This window comes from Haliotis rufescens, unplaced genomic scaffold, assembly GCF_023055435.1.
Source record: "Haliotis rufescens isolate VD_foot unplaced genomic scaffold, xgHalRufe1.0.p SCAF_8, whole genome shotgun sequence".
Lineage (NCBI taxonomy): Eukaryota > Metazoa > Mollusca > Gastropoda > Lepetellida > Haliotidae > Haliotis > Haliotis rufescens.
In genome coordinates, this window is record NW_025964372.1 from 33,458,567 (window position 1) to 33,483,064 (window position 24,498).

The following is a 24,498-nucleotide window of genomic DNA, read 5'->3' on the forward strand; positions in this document are numbered from 1 at the left end:
TGAGTGAGTGAGTGAGTGAGTGAGTGAGTGAGGTTTTATGCTGCTTTTAGCAATATTCCAGCAATATCATGGCAGGGGACCAGAAATGGGCTTCACACATGTTATGACACACGTTGTAACATGTGGTATTAAATTAATAGTGTCAATTTTATACATGTGTGAAGTATTATTCCATTAAATCAATTGGATTATGCTGTGGATTGCATAGATGTCTGCCTATTCACACAGGAAAGTGAAGTTTAGAAACAGTTAAAAATGGAACGTTTAATATACTTAACTCGCTCCCGTTTAATACCAGAACTACTCATGAGTGTCATAAAATTGGTATTACACGGGAGCTCGTTTAGTATTCTACATAGAATTGACTATTACGTGTTTCTGCATCAATAGAGGTATGTATGGAGTCAAAATGGTTCACACAACAGGCAGAAATATTAGAACTACAGATTCTGGTCATAAGTTTGATGGCAACTCTCTATGAACTCTAGGCTCCTACCGTCTGTCCCGGGGCGTGCCGGTCGGTGTAACGTCCTCTTCTGTCCCCTCTGTCAGGGTGGAGTCATCGTCGTCCACCTCCATGCCTGCTCCACCGCCAGCATTCTCCTTGTCCGAGTCCAGGCTCTAATACACAAATTTAAAACATTATACCACAATGTCTCACATTGGGTCCAATTTATGGGACAATGACCATCCAAATTTGCTAAAATCCTGAAAATGAGCTTATGACATTTGTCTCCAGCAAAATAACAGATACCAGAAGATTAAACTGTTGGCAGTTAGAAGTGTTCATAAAAGATGATTCACAGAATTACAAGGCCAACATAGGTAACATTACAAATATATGGCAGTCTGTGACTTTGGCCACTAGTCTGAACCCCAAGTTTAGAAAACATCTGTTCGGGACATTAATAATCCATATATCAACACTAATTCTACTGAAAATTTTGCTAAGAGCCATATTCATCCTTGTAGTCTCAAAAGCTTTTGGCACATAAAAGTGCCATCATTTGCAAGGGTGCAACATGCATGTGACAAAACAATAGCAATGAAGAGAGACGACTACATAAACAATTCTTCACACAAAGGTCCTTTTAAACTCTTTATAGCTTAGAGTGTCAAAATGCATTGGTGTCTAAAGAGATTCGTCTTAAAGTTTTGCAAGCTGGCAGTGTCTCCAACAGTCCCATGTATGGAAATCAGTATGCCAAATAAAAAAGCTCCAGCACTCACCAAGCCCAGAGCCCGATGATCCCGACGTTGTGGGTCTTCCTCTCCCCCAGACCTCCTCCCCCGTGTCTTCCCTCGTGGCTGTGGCTGCGGTGGCTGGTCCTTCGGCTTCTGTTTGTTGTACAGCTCCGCCAGGTGGCGCTGTCTCTTCTCCTGCTCCGCACGATGCGCTCGCTCCTCCTCCTTCTTCTGACGCACTCGCTCCGCCTTCTGCTTGGCGATGAACTTGCGCACCTTGCTCTGGTCGTAGTGGCGCTGTTTGGAGGCTGCAGGCTGCTGCTTGTCTGGCTCTGTGGAGGTCAAGTGAGTGAGTGAGAACTGAATGCCAGTTTGTAAACATAATGAAAAATACATCCCATGTAAAGATGACAAATCCCCCCGCTCAACAATAGGATAAGGCACCATTTCAGCTTCTGGTTAATCCATGTAGCAAGTTTTGAGGAAAACTCTTACATGTTTATCAAATTATGCTCCAGAAACTAATACGGAAGGATGGATGGACAGACTGAAGAGATGATGATGATGACTATATATATATATATATATCCCCCCCACGCCAATGTATCATATGCCAGGGGGATATTAAATGACTGATCAAATACAGCCTCAGGGGCAAGGAGACACAAGTGGGAAAGTGGCATGTCTGTTACAACTCACCGGAATGTTTGTGGGCTTTCCTCTTGACAGCCAGCCTCTGCCGCCTAGTGTGTTCTCCCTCCCCATCATCATCTGCATAGAGGTCACAAGTCAACAAAGGTCAGAGGTCATGTCTTCTACAGTCAGCAATAGTACAGCTATATGAAAGTGGCATGTGCATATTCTAATCAGGATCTGACAAACCAGCGGTTCTTCCATTAGAATGAATCCACTGTCGGGTCTCACACTGTAAGCACAGAATAATCCTAGAACGGGTATTGGCTATTTAATCCCCACCAGAATATTGAACTGTCATGGCTGCCCATGATACATGATCCATTAGATGAGATTAGAAGACAATCAATATGTTGCATTTTAATTATTAGTTTCAGGTTCATTGGAGCGAAAGAAAAGTTTCAAAAGCTGCATGGGCCTTGTTTCTGATGAAATTTCCAATGATCTTCAGTCTCTAGCATTTGTACTTCAAACACTGACCTTCTAGTTGAAGGTCATCAAGAATCCTCCTCGCATCATCGGGGAGCAACTTGGTTGTCCTGGAGATGGAGTTGCCTCCCACTGCACCCTCTCTGTTGCCGGAGGAGAAAAGGTTGTGTGTCTCAGCACCGTCAGGGCGACGAACATCCTCGTTCTTATTTTCATCTGTTAAGCCCAAAATGCCCAAATGAATAAACACTCATTACTAGTAGGGGGATGACACACTGATGCATCGGTGGATCACAATGTTTTACTTCTCGATAAAAGTATCGATCACAATCTCACATTAAGCAAAAAGTATCGATTCTTACCTTCAATGTATTCTTTAACAAATGTTACATTAAACACTAAGTACGAGTGAAATTGAGCAGTGAAAACGTAAATAATTAATCCATGGAACCATACTTGACACTACCAACTGTAAATTGTTCGTGTGCCAGGTATTTGGCCATCCTGTCTTTGAAAAAAGATGGCGATGGACCACAGATAACAGCACATGCAAGTATCGTGATAGTATCGGATCGTGAGCAAGATATCGTGATACGTATTGGATCGCGCAGTTGGTGATTTGTCCCAGCCCTACTCATTACACAACAGCAGTATGACTAAATCTGAATCTTGATACTTTGAAAGCCAGTTCCAGATTAGCTTAGCCCCAGTGAGAGAAGTGACAATGCATCGTTCCCTGAAGATCGTGATCCTGCTCCAGTACTTCAGCACACTTCAAAGTTTAAGCACGGAAGTCTAAGACTCCTTCTCTGTGACAACTCTAAGCGACAGATGGAGGTGCCCCTGGGTTATAATGCTACAGAAACCAACCACAAGGACCCAGGACCTCCCTAGATTTCGAACTCTGGTTCAATGTCTATTCAAAATGGCTTCCTGCCTGTTAGGTTGAGATTATCCGACTTCTTGCCCTGGGAAGACTTCTTGCTTGTCTTGGCTGGTCCGAGAGTCTGGAGAATGAGCTGCTGCCCCACCCTCCACGACGATGTTGTGATGATACCTGCAAGGAGATCGTAACTTCAAACCAACACAGCCCAACTTGTGTCATTCGGTGTGCATTCAGAATTTCAGTCATAAGATTCACTGCTTCTGAGACGCCTTTCCCCAAATTCAAGGTCATTTTCTTACTTTTACTTGTCAATATCCAAGGTTCTTGTGATATCCTTTACACTAATCAATAAGTGATATTCATTTTATTCCAGATACATTCGACTTGTTACTGTTCCGGACATATTTGACTCTAATCGTAGCAGATGATCACTGGCAGGGAGATAACTCTATGGTGTTTTTGTAATCAAACTATGAAAAGATATACAAATGTGGAGGTAAATTAAAGGAAACAAGGATTAGTTAAGAAAATTCAAGGCCTTTGCAAGGAATTTTGTATCCATCTTTAGGTTTTTCCGAGCCTGTGCAGACCATGTTGTATGTGCTGGAGATTACCACATGTACAGGGCATGTCCTCAGCAGTGATATCCGGGGTAGAGTGGGAGGACATCAGGAAGATTTTACTTGAGAGTAAGACGGCCACATTGAGTTGGCCATGTCACAATCTCAACACCCACTGTGTCCGTCTTACATCTTACGCCTCTGTGCACAATGTCTCAGTAATACAGTTTGTTGTTTAATGCTGCACTGAGCCATAAACCAAAGGACCACCCAATCCTGTTAGCCGCCTCTTATGACAAGCATGGGTTGCTGAAGACCAATTCTAACCTCGATCTTCATGGGAAGGTTACATATAGTGTTTGAGGATGTTTCATCCCTGAGAAGACCTGTGCGTCTCTCCGCTCTAGCCTACCTTTTGCACCAGGCTGAGAAGTCTCCTTCTCCGGGGCCACAACTCTCAGTCTCTTTGGCTTCTCACTGGAGCTGCCGCCATCTGCAACACAACACCTTCCTTGTTCACAGCAGCACTCACAGAAACAATTGTAAAACATATCACTTAATATACACCTGAAGGCATATTTTACTCTAGACTACCAATTTACGGTTCTGCCAACCCAACATTTCACAAAAGTACCAGTAAAAGAAAACAGCAAAATTGAATATTGGAAGGGAAATAGCTCTACAGCAAGTTTCAATTCTCATTTTCATTAATTCACTCTCAATACAGTCAATCACCATTGTTTCGAAGTTGAAGGGACCTACGTAAATACTTAGAGTTATCGAGGTTCGACATAACCGAAAATGATAAATAAAGAAGGAATACGCAGGGACCATGATTTTACTTCGAGACAACCGTAAGTTCGACAACTTTGAGACAATGGTGTTTACTGTACCTTTAAAAAGTGTTGTGTTTAGCATTTTCAAATTAATTTTGATACAACAACAATACAGCTTTGAGAAATAGATCAGTCTACCAAATAAGAAGGCCAAAGCATGATGGTAAACTTTAGGATGAGTCCTCCCTCCTGATGACCTTCACCTACCGTTGTGTGGATCAGAAGACACTTTCCGCTGGAGCTTTCCGACAGTTGTTTTGGGCTTCTTCCGCGGGACAGGGGACTTGCTCCTCACCACCATCTGAAACCGGGGGTCGGTGTGAACCTCCGCGAAACCTGCCCAACACAACAACAACAGCATACATCACTGTCCAGCTCATTGTCCATATCTTGCAGTGTTTTGTGGATCAATCAGTTGAAGAAATAAAATAGCACAATTGCACACAGTAAATCAGTTGAAGGATTGAAATAGGAGCTTATCGGTAAATGTCTGTAGAATTCAGCTTCAGATATATGGACACAATTGCACACAGTAAATCAGTTGAAGGATTGAAATAGAAGCCTATCGGTAAATGTCTGTAGAATTCAGCTTCAGATATATGGACACAATTGCACACAGTAAATCAGTTGAAGGATTGAAATAGGAGCTTATCGGTAAATGTCTGTAGAATTCAGCTTCAGATATATGGACACAATTGCACAGAGTAAATCAGTTGAAGGATTGAAATAGAAGCCCATCGGTAAGTCTGTGTAGAATTCAGCTTCAGATATATGGACACAACTGCACACAGTAAATCAGTTGAAGGATTGAAATAGGAGCCTATCGGTAAATGTCTGTAGAATTCAGCTTCAGATATATGGACACAATTGCACACAGTAAATCAGTTGAAGGATTGAAATAGGAGCTTATCGGTAAATGTCTGTAGAATTCAGCTTCAGATATATGGACACAATTCCACACAGTAATCAGTTGAAGGATTGAAATAGGAGCTTATCGGTAAGTCTGTGTAGAATTCAGCTTCAGATATATGGACACAATTGCACACAGTAAATCAGTTGAAGGATTGAAATAGGAGCTTATCGGTAAGTCTGTGTAGAATTCAGCTTCAGATATATGGACACAATTGCACAGAGTAAATAAGTTGAAGGACTGAAAGAGGAGCCTATCGGTAAATGTCTGTAGAATTCAGCTTCAGATATATGGACACAATTGCACACAGTGAATCAAGACTCCTGCAAGACATTCATTACAAGGGACTGACCATTAGGACACAAGATCTAAGGGTAACTGACCAGTATCAAGTAGTGCCAGGAACCAGTTTTCCAATATTACCAATCAGCCAGTTCCTGGAAGCTTTGAGGTGTTTTTTCTCAACCAACATTTCTCCAGTTAATAGAGAGGGCACCCTGGTCGCAGATGTCTAAGAGGCAACAATTTGCTGTGCATCCCTTAGGAGTGCCAGAACCCTATGGTCGTGGGTTGAAATCTCCAAAATGCCCTGATAAGGTTTCAGCACCATGAACCTGAGATCATAGGTTTAACCTGTGATGATCCGAGGTGGAATAGGTCTTCAGCAACCGATGCTTGCCGTAAAGGCAACTGTGCATGTCGTAAAAAGCAACTAACGGGATTGGGTGGTCAGGCTCGCTGACTTGGTTGATGCATGTCATTGTATCCCAGTTATGTAGATCGATGCATATGATGTCAATAACTGGATTGTCTGGTCCAGGCTCGATTATTTACAGACTGTTGTCATTTAGCTGGGATATTGCTGAGTGTGGCGTTGAACAACAAACAAAACATCATAGGTTTTAACAAATTGGTAATTGTCTAAGACCCGCACATCAAGCTGACATGAGTGGTTTAAGGGACACTATGTTCAAAGAGGAATTAAACCAAAAATATCATATCATAACATATTGACTCATACATGTCATATGATTAACCTGTAGCAAGAGTGTTCATTCTACCCTTGTTAGCCCAAACTCAAACAGCTGCCAACTTTTCGACCATTCAGAATACCTTTCAACTTCACTATTGACAATGATTGACAGCAATTCCACAACATTGAAAAACAACAACTTCATAATATCTTAGCCTGGTTTATCAGCAGGACATACTGCCTCCTATCACAAGGTCTCCCAAGAGGTCTTCCTAGCGTAATGACCACAAGGAATGTGGGACTATTTACAGCCACTCCACCGACAACGACCTCCACCTGTCAACGTCGGAGCAAGGAGTACGTGGCAATGATAGTGATCCTGACAGGCAGAGACGAAGCTGTCCTCCTGTTGTGGATCATTATGTCTTGTTAACACACTCACACCTTCAGTTTACGAGCTCCGACAGGTTGCTTTGTGACAAGCCAACTACAAACAGATTTATGACAATTTCATATCTTCATACTTCAAACCTCGCCCCACTTCAAACTGTGCCTCTAAAGGGGAACTATTTTATTACCACTATTGTCCATATTCTCACGTCACAATGTACATATTATCTTTTTTTATTTGAAGATGTCATAAGTTGTCTGTTAAGGGGCCTTGATAATCAAAGGGAGGATAACTCCATAACAAAGACGAGGGATAAAATATGTTGTTCACGTGTCTGCTTACAATACAGTTTCACTTAAATACTTTATAGTCGAGAACAGCCATGAAATTTACTTCACAATAAACATATGAAGCTATTCAACAGCGAGGTGAAGACGTAACTATGAATTACACGTAGTTATATTTGTTGTTGTTCACTGAATCAGGGGCTATCAAGTCATCTATTGACAATGTACAATGGTTGCATGTCACTCAAGTCGCCACACAATACTCAACAGGGCTGTGATTGCCTGGACTTTTGTATTGCAATATACGGGTACTGCAATACCTTGGTCTGTACTATGATATGTATTGTTACATGTATTGCGATATATTGCCATTAACATACTATGTTATTTCCCCTGTCCTTCATTCATATGACCAAAATAGAGCCATATGCCGGTTTTTCCTCTTTTGTTTGGGCAATCTCGCAGTCAATAGGTTCAGCAGCCATCAGTAACTCATTATCAAGGGAGGTAACACAGTGACACACAGCAGTAGTGTACTAGAAATATTGTTTCAATTAATTTTAACTTATTTCATTCATCACATACCCAAGGAAATACACTTCTGTACGTAGTTTCTCATCAAACCGATCCATATAGTCTGTCAACAGTTTCTATCACGGTTTACCAATGTACCAGTATCACGTGCAGTCTTAATACTAAACACATAAAAGGGACAGTCGGATAGCTGAGTGGTTAAAGCGTTCGCTCGTCACGTTCGATTCCCGACATGGGTACAATGTGAGAAACCCATTTCTGGCGTCCATTGCCGTGATATTCCTGGAATATTGCTAAAAGCAGCGTAAAACCTATCTTCCCGAGGCAAGTGAGTTAATTGACTATAAAAGTCCAGTTTCCACCCTTGCCGAACTAGGCTGGTATTATGGAGTTACATTTTGGCTGGACTAACAAGTCTATACATAGTCCAATCAAAAACGCGCACCGAAATAGAAATCCGGTTCGTAAAGTGACATGCAGATTTCGGTCAACTGTAGGATTTGCAAATGCAAGTGATACGAGAGGTTGAATCTGATTGGTCAATAGGAGAGGCATAGAAAGGACATAACTCGTAATAGCCACTGGTGGCGCTACGATCGAGCCCAGGAATTCCAGCCTAGTTCGGCAAGGGTGGAAACTGGACTTCTAAAGCATGGGGTACTGAGACATGAAAAGCGTGGGGTACTGGCACCTGACAAGCATGGGGTACTAAGACATGACAAGCATGGGGTACTGGGACATGACAAGCATGGGGTACCGAGACATGACAAGCGTGGGGTACTGGGACATGACAAGCATGGGGTACTGAGACATGACAAGCATGGGGTACTGAGACATGACAAGCGTGGGGTACTGAGACATGACAACCATGGGGTACTGAGACATGACAAGTAAGGGGGCACTGGGACATGACAAGCATGGGGTACTGAGACATGACAAGCATGGAGTACTAAGACATGACAACCATGGGGTACTGAGACATGACAACCATGGGGTACTGAGATATGACAAGCATCGGGTACTGAGACATGACAAGCGTGGGGTACTGAGACATGACAAGCATGGGGTACTGAGACATGACAAGCGTGGGGTACTGAGACATGACAAGCATGGGGCACTGAGACATTACAAGCGTGGGGTACTGAGACATGACAAGCATGGGGCACTGAGACATTACAAGCATGGGGTACTGAGACATGACAAGCATGGGGTACTGAGACATGACAAGTAAGGGGGCACTGGGACATGACAAGCGTGGGGTACTGAGACATGACAAGCATGGGGTACTGAGACATGACAAGCGTGGGGTACTGAGACATTACAAGCGTGGGGTACTAAGACATGACAAGCATGGGGTACCGAGACATGACAAGCGTGGGGTACTGAGACATGACAAGCATGGGGTACTGGGACATGACAAGCATGGGGTACTGAGACATGACAAGCATGGGGTACTGAGACATGACAAGCGTGGGGTACTGAGACATGACAAGCATGGGGTACTGAGACATGACAAGCGTGGGGTACTGAGACATGACAACCATGGGGTACTGAGACATGACAAGTAAGGGGGCACTGGGACATGACAAGCATGGGGTACTGAGACATGACAAGCATGGAGTACTGAGACATGACAACCATGGGGTACTGAGACATGACAACCATGGGGTACTGAGATATGACAAGCATGGGGTACTGAGACATGACAAGCGTGGGGTACTGAGACATGACAAGCATGGGGTACTGAGACATGACAAGCGTGGGGTACTGAGACATGACAAGCATGGGGCACTGAGACATGACAAGCGTGGGGTACTGAGACATGACAAGCATGGGGCACTGAGACATTACAAGCATGGGGTACTGAGACATGACAAGCATGGGGTACTGAAACATGACAAGTAAGGGGGCACTGGGACATGACAAGCGTGGGGTACTGAGACATGACAAGCATGGGGTACTGAGACATGACAAGCGTGGGGTACTGAGACATTACAAGCGTGGGGTACTGAGACATGACAAGCATGGGGTACTGAGACATGACAAGCATGGGGTACTGGGACATGACAAGCGTGGGGTACTGAGACATGACAAGCATGGGGCACTGAGACATTACAAGCGTGGGGTACTGAGACATGACAAGCATGGGGTACTGAGACATGACAAGCGTGGGGTACTGAGACATGACAAGCATGGGGTACTAAGACATGACAAATAAGGGGGCACTGGGACATGACAAGCGTGGGGTACTGAGACATGACAAGCATGGGGTACTGAGACATGACAAGCGTGGGGTACTGAGACATGACAAGCATGGGGTACTGAGACATGACAAGTAAGGGGGCACTGGGACATGACAAGCGTGGGGTACTGAGACATGACAAGCATGGGGTACTGAGACATGACAAGCATGGGGTACTGAGACATGACAAGCGTGGGGTACTGGGGACCTTTTCTGACATGATACATCCACAAGATGACTGATTTTTAGCCATGTTCAGACAGACAGATTACTGCGTTTGCCGCTATGTTCGTGTTCTACACTCTAGCTAGAGGGAGGAAGACTTCACTCTAACTGGTATCACCAACTCACCTTTATAGACAGGAAGCGGTGGTCCCGCTGCCACCTTGCGTACTCTGGGCTGTCTGTTCCCCACGCCGTCCCCTACAGCCGTGGTCTGGACAGCATCGCTGATGCCATGGAGGACATGTAGAGGGTTGTCTGCTGTCTCGGTTGGTCCACCCGGTGCTGCAACTATGCTGTCTTGACTTGTGTCTACACAAACAAAACATTTTCACATCAAGCGTCAAGGATTACAAACTATGAGAGATGAGTCAAGTGAGTTTGGTCCAACGTCTCTTTGAACAATATTTCAGTTATACATCATGGCTTGTCAGCTTGATATGGGAGGAATGCCCCAAGCGATACAGATCTTAGATGTTAACCACGTTGGTGAAACCTCAGTGAGCACGAGTAGGGAGCTGACAAACATGAAACATGATCAGGGAATATCTGATGTTTCATCCTACGTTTCTGGCATGCCAAAGGGACACAACTCTGCACAGAGAACTAAAGAGCCGTAGACGACTGGGCCACCTGTGCCCCCAACATGAAGTCTGTCAGATAACATGTTTATCTTCATGTGAAACACCACAGTAAGTAATATTCCAGTTATATCCTAATGGTCTGTAAATAATTAATTCTGGACAAGGAAACCAGAGTCTAGGACAACTGGGCCACCTGTGCCCCCAACATGAAGTCTGTCAAATAACATGTTTATCTTCATGTGAAACACCACAGTAAGTATTATTCCAGTAATATCCTAATGGAATGTAAATAATTAATCCTGGACAAGGAAACCAGTGGCTGCAAGCATCCATAGCAACAATCCATGCAATCGAGGTACAACGATAATCACAGAGCCTGACTACAGTCTGTGCCAAAAATGTTTTAGCCCAAACTTGGCTTTGAGCAACATTTTAAGTTGATTCAAGTGTTATCATATGGACTCATCTATCTGAGCTTACTTGCCTGAACAGAATTTTACTTGATTCAGGCTTCGAAACAAGTGGCTAAAGTCTCAGACTTTGACAACCCCATTCTCATCTGAGTCATCTGACAAGCATGAGGTACTGAGGACTTTCTCTGACACCGGATCACCAAGATGTGTTTTTATCAACAAATAAATGAGTAGGGTATCTATTTTCAAGAGTAATGTATCTAATGCGTGATGTTCTACATCTTTAAACTCTCCTAACGTGTTGTTCTATGTCTTTAAACTCTCCTAACGTGTTGCTCTATGTCTTTAAACTCTCCTAACGTGTTGTTCTATGTCTTTAAACTCTCCTAACGTGATGTTCTATGTCTTTAAACTCTCCTAACGTGTTGTTATATGTCTTTAAACTCTCCTAACGTGTTGTTCTATGTCTTTAAACTCTCCTAACGTGTTGTTCTATGTCTTTAAACTCTCCTAACGTGTTGTTCTATGTCTTTAAACTCTCCTAACGTGATGTTCTATGTCTTTAAACTCTCCTAACGTGTTGTTATATGTCTTTAAACTCTCCTAACGTGTTGTTCTATGTCTTTAAACTCTCCTAACTTGATGTTCTACTGACATGTGTACTCTCTGTATCAAACTGACACTCACTTTACAAGTGTCACAATCCCTGTTCAACATGTCTTCCTCTAAAGGGAAGGGAGACAACTGAACAATAGACAATTATCTCACACTGAATGGGAAGCTCGATTTTTGTGGAGCTCTTCAACCCTAAGTAGATAAAACCATCATCGATTCCTCAGACTGTGATCCTGCTTGTCAAGCCCACTCAAGTCCTGATAATACCAAACGCCTTCCCTGGTACAGCCTGCCCCCCAGCATGGGTCCTGGGAGTTGACAGCGGAGATAACACAGGTGAGGTGAAACGGGGTTTAACGTCGCGTCCAAGATTATTGCACTTATATACAACGTGCATGCACGCGTATGTGTGTGGCTGCTTGTACTAGTCCGGACTGTTGCCGATTTATAGTGCTAGCACACTGAGATACCATGCCGCAGTTTAACATGAATACCCCACTCAGACACAGTATACTGACTCCGAGCCGACCAGTCCTTGCTTTAACCCCTTAATGCCGAACGCCAGACAGGGTAACAAGTACCATCTTTTAACGTCTTTTGGTATGACGCGGCCGGGGATGGAACCCCGGACCTTCCGCTCTCTGGGCAGACGCTCTACCACTAGACCACGGAGGCAGTTGGAGATAACACAGGGTAGGGGGCAGCCCGGAGACTTGTATCCTCAACACACAGCAGACACAATTTGAGAAATACCTTGCTTGACAATGGTGTAAGGATCTATACCGAAATGTCAGAAAGAAGTTGTAATCAATAAATTGTGTCTACTTTGTCACCTGCCAACTTCTAAGCAATGCCTATCAAACAGTTCAGACAGCACATGCTTTGACAGACAACTCTGCCAGGTTGTACGTCTTGTCTGACGACACCCCATTTTCCCCTGAACAATGCTGCCACATACCTGAAGATGAAGCTGTGAGGCGCTGTTGACGAATCTTCTCTCTTATTTTCTCAAACAGTTCTGAAATAAAGAGTGCAAATTTAGAACTGTGACAAATTTAGGCCTACATTACATAACACATTGTGAGTCTTCAGAATGGTGTTTGTTTTTATTGTTTGTTGTTAGCTGGACAACCCCATCAACTTCGGCACCTTGACCAACCACGGACCTATATAACCTTGTTATACAAGTCTGTGGACCAACCAACATAGGTTGAATGGGGGCATTCTAAATCCCAAGCAGTGAAAATGAATTGACTCAAACAAAATAAACTCTATTAAAGTTGAATTGAAGTTGATTAGTAAGTTTGTCTTCAAGATTTAGTTGTCCATGCAAACTATCAAGGCCCCATATGGATGACAGGCAGAATGTGTCTTGTCATAACAACAGACTGAAGAGCATGTCCATGTAACAATGTGTGACTGCGTTACTCTCCTACCCAGAGTTCCCTGTGGTCAACCTAGTACCTCTGCCACTGGCCAGCAAGATGTGACAATTCACCACACCTTACACAGTCCAATATTCAACAAATTATATTTGTTTTTAGTCCATTTAACTTTAAAATAACCTACACAGTTGGATAAACATCTGACATGAAATGATTAACTTTCATTGAGGAAATCATCACATGTGAAAAACTATTTACATTTGTGTATTCCTCCTTTGATAACAATGGTTGTACAGTTCATGTGCAGATATTGAACTCCTTACGGCATAGTTCGCCATGCAGTTACTTTGATGTGTACAAACATAAAGCGTCCCACTCCTCACTGTCGTCATTGTGGTACAATACCTTAATTACTACACATAAGCGTTCCATTACCATGGAGTACCCTGTTTTCATTTTGTGCGTTTGTTTATTATCAAAGTAAACGTCCAGTCAAATGAGCTTGTTGTACTGGTTTACTGCTGAGGGACCAACCATTTCCTACTCTGGGAAGGCAACTAATGCACAATTTGTTTGTGATGAATATGAACGGTTTAAGCTGTAGGAAAAATACAATAGTTGAACAAAATCAATTTAAAAAAACAAAACAATTGTCATTTGTCATTTTGTATGGTCAGCAAATATGTAAATCAATTTATTTTAATTATTACTTGTACCATACTTGTTTTTTTGGTTTGTTGTTAAACGCCACACTCAGCAATATTCCAGCAATATGACGGCGGTCTGTAAATAATCAAGTCTGGACCAGACAATCCAGTGATTAATGTCATGAGCATCAATCCACACAATTGGGATCGATGACATGCATCAATCAAGTCAGCAAGCCTGACCACCTGATCCCGTTAGTCGCCTTTTACGACAAACATAGTCACCTTTTACGGCAAGCATGGAGCATGGGTTGCTGAAGTCCTATTCTACCCCGGAATCTTCACAGGTCAACATGCTTGTTAAAACATGATCGGCCAGCTACAAGAATAAGAACCTGAGGCGAAGGGGAAGCACATTGCTCAGAAATGGAGGGTTATTTATTCCTTTTATTTTCAGCAATCAATGACACTGCTTCTGGCAATCTGGTCCAGGACTGTAGGATGCATCTTATAAGCTCAACAAATATGTCTTAAGTACCAAAAATCAATCAGCTTGAAAAGCATTCCTTTTGAATACTTAACCCTCAAATACATATCCAACAAAAGGTTTAATTGTTTCTTACAGCAACATTGTATGTTGTGCTGGAACCCTCAACATGAGCTTATTGATTACAATATAATCCATGAGCACTTCACCCAGACAAATAAGCCTTTATTTGATAGACAAGAGGACACAATCTATAACTGATTCTAATTTCCCCAACACAAACAGCCAGGTCTCCAACAAGCCATGTATATTCAGTCAAATCACACTTGAGGAATTTATATTAAGATTCCAGATTAAATGGGTGCTGGTTAGATAGCAATCTTCTCCACGTTGCAATATACACCATAATGTAGTCAGCGACCGAGGTGAGTCAGGGCACGACATACCTGTTATTATACCTCAACAGAAGTCTTCAGGAAAATCTTACATCTCTACACAGTCACAGGGAAACAGTATCATGAATAGCCGCCAACCTAATCTGCCACTTTATTAAGCTAGGCACAACAGCTTCCTCCAACATGAAACAGTTTTGACATTATCAAGATTATTAACCCAACAGACTGAAGAGGCCCTGATATTTGACCGATATAACAAACTGTTAAATTGTATTGATCCGTTGGGCTCTGTGAATGCGTATAATACTTGTTTGTTGTTTATAGCTGCAGTCGGCAATATTCCAACTCTATCTCGGCCATCTGTAAATAATCCAGTGATGTATGCATGAGTTGTATATTACGCCACTATCAGCCATCTTCCCGAGGCAAGGGAGTTAATTCACTATGAAAGTCCAGTTTCAGGCCTTGCCGAATCAGGCTGGAATTTTGTGACTCTATGGTAGTGGCACCAGAGGCTATTATGAGTTATAGCCCTTCTATGGCCCTCCTCTTGACCAATCAAATTCCTCTTCTCATATCACTTGCATTTACTTCAAACAACATGGCGGCACCTAGTCAAGAACATCTGATCGATAATCAAGATCTATATTGCCAAAAAACAAATGGTGATACTTCGCGAAATGCATGAGTGAGATCACTTGAGCACCTTGATAAAAAACATGAAAAGATTCGGAAAATATCTGTTGATGCCGAGTTGGAGGTACACATGATTTGCAAATCCTGCAATCAACCGAAATCTGCCTGGCAGTCACCGTGTTGTTTGCAAATGTGATGTTGATTCCTTTTTATTATATTTCATAACTATAATTTAACAACTGTTTTTATCCATAAAATATGTTCATTTCAGAGACCAGATGTTAGTCTACAAAACTGGCAATAGTCCAGACAAGTACAATCAACCACATACATTCAAACACACCCAGTGCATGCAAGTGTATCACATTTAGCAAGTCTAGATTACTATATCTGAAAAAGAAGAAAGCGTCTCAGCTCTGTTTTATTATATTTCATAACTATAATTTAACAACTGTTTTTATCCATAAAATATGTTCATTTCAGAGACTAGATGTTAGTCTACAAAACTGGCAATAGTCCAATCAACCACATACATTTAAACACACCCAGTGCATGCAAGTCACTCCAAAAGTGCAATAATCTTGAACATAACACTAAGCAAGCCAGTCACTCATATCTCCCATGACAGTGCTGTGTATGTGCACCTCATTCTGCATTGTTTGTGAAGACCACGAGTCAGCCACTCTACTTCCCATGACAGTGCTGTCTTTGTGCACCTCGGTCAACACAGCCACTTAGGACCAGCCAGAAATAGACACACTTCATTAATGTAGTTGGATAGATAAACACACTACAACTCTAAATAAAGGTTTACTTACTAAATATACACCACACACTTACAACATGGAGCTGCAGAAACAAACAGGACTCAGTCTTCCTGACAGTTCGGGTTTCGGCATAATATGCATAATCGAATCTGGACCAAACAATCCAGTGATCAAAAATGTGTGCAAAGACCCGCAAGAACACCATCAACCAAGTCACCGAATCGACCACCCAATCCATTAAGTCACCCCTTGCATGCACGTGTGTGTGTGGCTGCTTGTACTAGTCCGGACTGGTACCGATTTATAGTGCTAGCCCACTGAGATACCATGCCGCAGTTTAACATGAATACCCCACTCAGACTCAGTATACTGACTCCGAGCCGACCAGTCCTTGTTTTAGCCCTTTAATGCCGAGCGCCAGAAAGGGTAACAACAAGTAACATATTCAGAGATCCAGATAAGCTGCGTATCTGCGTAAAATACGCATCAGAAATGCAGAAACACGCAGTAAAATAATATCCAAGCGTATCAAATACGCAACGAACATTACAGATACGCTACAAAAATAAAACTTGTGCGTATATTCAAAATATTGTGACGTAACCCTGCGTATTCAATTGGCAAATCAGCAACTTATTTTGAAATTATAAACGGGCATTCCGTCAACCTTGCCAAACTCCACGATGACAGTTACATCATGATCATTTGCCATCACACTTTCTTGTGGAAGTATCGTGGTATTTTTTAGTCCTATAAAGCTCTCGAACCAACACAACACCAGTTTGCAGGGACTAGATGAATAGTGTTTTTAAATATTTAACTTAAATACCCACATGTGTAAAAACTAGTGGGTAACAGAAATTTGAATACCCAGATAGAATAGCTGATACGCAGTGATTTTAAAATGCATGGGTAAAATACCCACAACACCAAAAGCTTATCTGGAGCTCTGCATATTTTAACATCTTTTGGTATGATGCGGCTGGGGATCGAACCCCGGACCTTCCGCTCTACGGGCAGACACTCTACCACTAGACCACGGAGGCGGTCCTGTACGGAGGGAACAGCTAAGTACTGCCACAAGTAGCACCACTAACATGATACAGTCAATCTGTATATAGATACAGACATAGGTATAGGTATACAGTGCAACATGTACTATATTTGGGGGTTGGGGTGGGGTGGGGTGGGGTGGGGTGGGGTGGGGTGGGGTAATCACTTTTTAAACCACAAAGTCTAAACCATTCAATCACCATGCCCTATGCTATTCTCAGGTATTGATAGGTGACAGTATAAACATAATTCATTAACAAGCAGAACTACTTACAAATAGTCAGGAATGCGAGTCAATTGGCAGAACCAATATTGACTTTATAAGCAAATCTATCAAGATGAGTAAAATAACCAAATCCCTCAACCCATTTTAATGATCATATTAATAAATAAATTAGTCATTAAAAGGGGTAGTGACTTCAATTCTTTCTGGTTATCATTTGCCATGTTAGTTCAATACACATGATCAGCAGCCTCTACAAAATGCATAACAAAAACTGCTTCCCTAAGCTGATTGGAAAGTTCTGTTTTATAGAAGGGGAATGTCTGTAGTACTGCATCTTCCTGAGGCAAGGGAGTTAACTGACTATAAAAGTCCTGTTTCAACCCTTGCCGAACTAGGCTGGTATTATGGACTTACATTTTGGCTGGACTAACGAGTCTATGCATAGTCCAATCAAAATCGTGCAACGAAACCAAAATCCGGATAGTAAACTGTCGTGTAGATTACGGTCAATTGCATGATTTGCACCGCCAACTCTTTGTCCATAGACATTTTCCAAGTATTTTCATGTTTTTGATCAAGGTGCTCACGTGATTTGATGAGCTTCGCGATGTAAGACCCCTTTTACCACAAAATAGTTCTTGATTATTGATCAGATCGTCTTGACTTGGCGCCGCCATTTTGTTTGAAACAAAGTCAAGTGATACGAGAGGTTAAATCTGATTGGTCCATAGGAGAGGCTTCTAAGGGACATTACTTATAATAACCACTGGTGACGCTTTGACCGAGCCCAAGAATTCCAGCCTAGTTCGGCAAGGGTGGAAACTGGACTTTTAAAGTCAGTTCACTCCCTTGCTTCGGGAAGATGGTGGTACAGAGGCTCGGGTTAATACACTTCAAGGGAGGCCAAATTCAAGGAAAAGATTTTGCTTCTTTCACTAAAAATTTGTACTTGTAAAGGAAGCAACTTTATTTAAAAAAAATTTAATTATCATTCTCAGTGATGTGTTTTTTATAATTGAGACAAAAGATTTTTAGTTTTCAAGTTTCCAAGTTAATATCCTTATTTTCAGGGAAGGTTTCTTATTTTCTAGAATTTCTACTTATTTCTCCTTGTTTTCTGATCATGAAATCTTATCGTCCTCTTATAATAGTTGCTTAGAACTAACTAATTTATTCTCCCATTAAAAGGGGGACAAGGCCCCTATCAGTCAAAGTATGATAGAAATTCAAGACTCCGAGGAAGTATCAAGTGCCTCGCCCACCAAAATAAATAAAATGGACCGTTATCACCCAGTCAAATGCCTTGTAAATTCATTAATATTTAAACTCTGAGGATTGAGATATTTTCTTGTTTTTAACCCTCAAAGAGCAATTCTGGTACTGGTATATTTCAACATTATTGTAATCATTCAACATATTTCAACAGTTGAGAGGTCGATCATGATATTTATCTCAAATAACTGTTTGTGCAGGGGTTTTTCTGCTTAAAATGTTTACCAAGGAAATCAGTTTCCAGTTGCCCAAACTATGGCCAAGATGGGTTTGATTCCCCACAGGTATTTACACATTCCTGTAGACGTCATTATAAACATTGCTTAAAGCAGCTTAGAAGTCATTGACTCCAGTTTAAATTCCTTTCATGCCTTCCGAATGAACAATGACGTTTCCAACACATCTATACTGAATACCCGCAAGGCTGCAGGGGCAACACATTGGTTGGCAATCATCTCATTGTCATGCAAACTCTGGACTCATAAACATAACGACAAAGCTCAAGTTGAAAGTAAATCTTGTCAGATGGGCACATTCAAGGTTCATTCCAGAGCACAGCATTGGGGCATTGTCACAGCCACTACAATCAAGAAGCAAAATTATCTCCTACTTGTGGCAGTAGGGCAGTTTCATCTATTAGTTTAATCCTGTGATAAAGAACCATGACAAACTCTCTGTAGATTCATGAAAAAGAACATTCGTGCTCCGAGTCTGCAGTTTGGAATGGCTTGTCTGACTTAAACTACTATCAACGCGTGTCGGTCTGACGTTGATTAATGAACAATTTGCATACTCGTATATGCAAGAGGCCGACGTATGGTTCTCAGTAGGAAGTGACAACTTGGAGACGATGGCTTGCAGTATATACAGTTTTACTTTATACATGTAGATAGATACATACAAATGGCACTATGTGCCAAGTCAGCACATAGTGGTAGTGCTTGTTGTCTTGGTGCCCGGAGCAGCCCAGCCTAACCCTAGCTAGGCTAAGGGTAAGACCTTTCTTTCTCCTTCTCTTCTCTCCTCTCTTTCAATCATTCTGGACCAAGGCTTATATAGCCAAGGTCACCTGACATTTAGTAAGTAATAATATAAATGTAAACATTAAATCATCAGTGACATACTTGCACATCCTGTTCAGGATGGCAGACGGTCGATGAACACAAAAATGGGGATTAACAAATAGGATTAGCATCTTATAAATAACAGCAATTAAATGTTTCAAGGCATATAGATGTCATGGCTCCAGGGTAATGAGCCTTTGCAATCAAATGTTCTTCAGACAATGGATGTCGTAAATCAGTCGCCATGACACTACTTTCAAGTGATGTCTTCTCTTAATACCCATAGCATATTTAACAAGGGCAAAAGTGAGGATGGCTCACTAATACCCCCGACCCGCCTAGTGTGTCAGTAGTTTCAAATTAAATAGCTAGGATAGGGTTAGGGCTTGAAAAATTCATAAAAATATGGAAAATTAATAAAAACAATTTTTTTCTTTTGACTTCACCCCTCCATATGACACAGATTATATGTACTAAGTTTGAGATGAATCCACTGAATAGTTTAAGAGAAATCTCACGGACAAAGTTTTCGGACGTACGGACGGACAGAACATTGGTATAACTATGTATCCTTTTAGGTAGAGGCTATAAAAAAGTTTTTTTTGTAGAAAATGTTTGAAAAACAAACCAGAACTCTTTGTAGTCTGTATTTATACAGTGTGAGTTGCCCTTGCATGCCACTTGTGCGTTGATAATCATGATGCATGTACACCAGGCTCCTTGACAAGATGGTCTTGACAATACATGGTACAAGGCTCCTTAACAATTCATGGGGTCCTAAACAAGTATATAATTATCGCTTGTACATTTCTAGTACATGTTTATTGCTTAATTCTGCACTCTGCAACATTCCAGCTATATCATCGCAGCCTGTAAATAATCAGTTCTGGACCAGACAATCTTGTGATTGATATTGTGAGCAACGATCACACCGTCAGGGTAAGTTGACACTGTGACAATCAAGCAAGTCACAGAGTCTGGCAACCCGATCCATTTGATCACCTCTACAACCATCACAGGTTGCAGTAGACCTCCCGTATTCGATGTATTATATACGCGAACAAATAAATCTTCTGTACATTGATCAATTGGAAGGGGTGCTAATTGGGATTGTTCACTAGCCAATATCTTAGCAAATGTCGCAGTGGGCGCTTATTACATCGAATACGGTATTTGAACCCGGACTCCCCACAGGTGTTAGAACATGCTGATGGGGTTATAGGAAATACTCCTGAACGAGGACATAAAAACATGTTTCTCCTGTTTTAATTTTCCCAAACACAGCGAGCTGCAGTGGATGATGTATACATGTACCTACATCATCTTGAAGAGTCGATTATTTCCCTCATTTCATTTTGAACCCCCCCTCCCTAAGTCTGAAAAAATGATCCCCCAGAAAAGGAAGGATTTTATAAAACACTCTCTTTTGTTTTTCTGATATTTAGAATGTGAACCATAGCGTCACATATCTGAAATACGGAAACTATACACGACAGTGGTTGCAACCAAGATTATCTTGGTCCTGACTATAAGGCATCGCCATTGCCATTCCCACACTCAATTTGTATTTACCTACTCACAAACCATCCAGGTCACATATGCTGTATCCTTATTGTTACGTGATCTTATTAGAAGCATGGGATGAGGATCCATTCTAACCTGGGCCCCGCTTCACAAAGTGATCTTAATGATCATACTTTAGCATACTGCATAGGCTCCTAAGATTGCTTTGTGGAAACAAGGAACCTTGGTATAACTATATACCCCTGAAGTGCCACAACGGTTCAAACACCCATATATTAACATAGGCTTAGAAGGGCTGAAAGAAAAATAACCAGACAGAGATCAATATTCATGATACTAAAAGCAATGCATCCCATTGTATGGGGTAGGTACTTGTCTGTGCAATGAGTAGCAATATGCAGACAAACCTCAACCCATTGCAAGTCTTATTGAACATGGATGTGTCGCAGGAATAGAGACCAGGGCCCCGTTTCACAAAGCGATCTTAGTACTACGTTGATCGTAAGCCTATGCTGAAGTATGGGAGTTACGACCAACTTAGCACTTCGTGGAACGTGTTCCCGTTCACTCACAGCTAGTGGTACAAATTCGATCACCTCTATCACACGTTTAATTGTCAGCTACTTAGCTAAACAAATGTTAACCTGATTCCGCAAAGTGTGTATAATCTTGATGAACGTGATACAGAATCACATGACAGAAGTAATTCCAATGGCAATACCTGGCTCGCTTCCATGCCTCATACAAAGAACAGCCAGCCAAACAACAAGCTTTTAGTGCAAAATAAACAACATTAATCTTGAAATATAAACATCTAGGTTAAATTTAACCCTAATGTGATTAGACAAACTGTAAAGGAGGCTATTCCACTTAAATAACTTAAATTGGAGACACTATGCTTGTTTACCGACAATGGCCAGAGGACAGAGATAATTGAACACAGGTGAGATATATGACTGCCTAGGCTGAGTGATTTCATAAAGCAAAGGTTGTTTGTTCCCCTCTTTGCCCCTGTAGGTGAACTTGGCAGGATTTTTCTATACCCTCCTGCATTCCGACACACTCGCAGGCACTGTTTATCCAACTCTTATGCTGTGCAGGGTTTTATCAAAGCAATTTCTCAAGTGTGATAAATATTGGCGTTGATCTTGCCTGGGGCTGACAATGTTAGGACCGAGGTCTGTGACAGGCAGCCTGGCAGTGTGTGAGTAATGTTGCTCTGGCTCGTCGCAGCGGCCACGGCGGCAAGGACATAGAACACTCTGCTACCACATGATTCCACTAACTCTCGTAGTTTGCCCTTCGAACTCTTCCAGGGTTAGACACAACTGGTCATGACCAACTAGTCAACAGCTCATTTCAGACTAGTGATTTATGTGGGTTTTTACTATCATGGAACTGTTCTGGGTGAACAATACCTTCCAAATGATGTGCTGGTTTTCTTGGGGAATTAGTCAGCAAAGAGCCAGAGTCACAGGAGACTAATCACAATTTTATTTACAAGAACACTTAACAATTTTCAATATCTTAGAAAATAACTGAGGGTGCCACAGAGAGTCGGTACACACTCTGGGCTGTGGGAGAGAGGTCTGCTTGGAAAGAGAGTCAAACCCCTTCTTATTTTCTAAGATATTGTAAATTGTTAAGTGTTCTTGTAAATAAAATTGTGATTAGTCTCCTGTGACTCTGGCTCTTTGCTGACTAATTCCCCAAGAAAACCAGCACGTCATTTGGAAGGTATTGTTCACCCAGAACAGTTCCATGATAATTTGGTGGAGAATCCGGGTAATCTATAAGACTATGTAGACATATCCTGTCTGGGAGATGGGATCTTGACACCTTAGGCTAGCATTTATCTAAAAGCTTCCAATCAATTAACTATGTAGACGTAACTCTTGTTTTATTGAATAGTATGTCTAGAAGATGTGCTCCCATTACCTTAGGCTAGCATCTATCTAAAAAGCTATAACTGAAACTACTGATATTTTATATAAAAAGTATATAAAAAGTGGGGGTCCAAGGGACCCCACTAATTTTAAGGGTCCTTCAGGCAATATGAGGATCTTGTAAAGTTAGGAAACGGTGAGGTGTACTGCATGTTCTGATAATTACTTTAGAGCTTGGAAGGAAATTACTAGATTTTACTTTAACATAGACTAAAATAGTCTTAGAGCTAAGATTGCTTTGTGCAAGAAGATTGTCAATATTAAAATCAGACAACTGCTCACTAATACCCCCGACCCGCCTAGTGTGTCAGTAGTTCCAAATTAAATAATGGATAGGGTTAGGGTTTGAAAAATTCATAAAAAAATGGAAAATTCATAAAAACAATTTTTACTTTTGACTGCACCCCTCCATATGACACAGATTATATGTACTAAGTTTGAGATGAATCCACTGAATAGTTTAAGAGATATCATGAGGACAAAGTTTTCGGGCAGACGGACAGACGGACGGAACCTTGGTATAACTATATACCCCAGACCTTTTTCAGCATACCACACAGCACCTTCAGCAATTCAGCAGCAGTATAATGGAGAGCAATCCACCGAGGTGTTTGAGAGGCATTTCTTAGAAGTTGACGGATAACAAAGCAGACTAAAAGTTTAGGGATAACAACTATAGCTGTATAATAAAGAAGGTGTTATCCATAAAGTTTTGTCCACTGTAATCCATTGAGATGTTATCAGGCAATATATACATGCATAGATTCAAAGACCGAAGAACAGCACAAAGGCAGCACTTTCTTTATGACTTAAAGATTCAGTGCTAACCAATTGGCTTGGCAAGGTCGATAAAAGATATATATTATTCTGTGCACTTCAATATTTTTAATTTTATAGCCAATACAGGGTTTTATCTTGACTTACGAAAGTAGAGGTCCAGGGTCCCCTAATAATTAATTTTAAGGGTCCTTGCAGGTAATATGAGGGTCCTGTAATGTTATGATATGGTGTAGTGTACTGTACATGTTGATAATTGAAATGAATCAATGATCATGTGAACAGTGGTCATTGTTATTGGATGAAATGACAGATGCCCATAACTGCTCCTGATGCGCTGTAGGTAAAATGAATATTATTATACGTCCTTCGGGATGCAGTAAATTCTTTTTCTGCACCCATTCTTAACATTGGTGTGTTCTAGATGCTCATTTGCTAGCTCAGTGACAGTGACAGGCGGATGCTCTACTACTAGACCACGGTGGCGGTTACATTTTTTAGAGTAACATGTATATGTATTTACTTCTGTCAATAAAGGTTTTATTATTATAAGGCCTTA

At 41.5% G+C, this 24,498-nt stretch overlaps 1 protein-coding gene across 2 annotated transcripts in view; it reads right to left on the reverse strand.

Annotated features, from left to right (window-relative positions):
- The window catches only part of LOC124114409 (centrosome-associated protein 350-like), a 126,322-nt gene that overhangs the window by 27,765 nt on the left and 74,059 nt on the right, over positions 1 to 24,498 (reverse strand). For both annotated transcript variants that reach the window (XM_046474964.2, XM_046474963.2), the window contains 9 exons: positions 12,719 to 12,778; positions 10,278 to 10,460; positions 4,797 to 4,925; positions 4,166 to 4,246; positions 3,245 to 3,364; positions 2,359 to 2,523; positions 1,885 to 1,956; positions 1,231 to 1,517; positions 497 to 621 (listed from right to left, as the gene is read on the reverse strand). In XM_046474964.2, the coding sequence (XP_046330920.2) occupies positions 497 to 621; positions 1,231 to 1,517; positions 1,885 to 1,956; positions 2,359 to 2,523; positions 3,245 to 3,364; positions 4,166 to 4,246; positions 4,797 to 4,925; positions 10,278 to 10,460; positions 12,719 to 12,778 (1,222 nt within the window). The remainder of the gene's footprint in view (positions 1 to 496; positions 622 to 1,230; positions 1,518 to 1,884; positions 1,957 to 2,358; positions 2,524 to 3,244; positions 3,365 to 4,165; positions 4,247 to 4,796; positions 4,926 to 10,277; positions 10,461 to 12,718; positions 12,779 to 24,498) is intronic.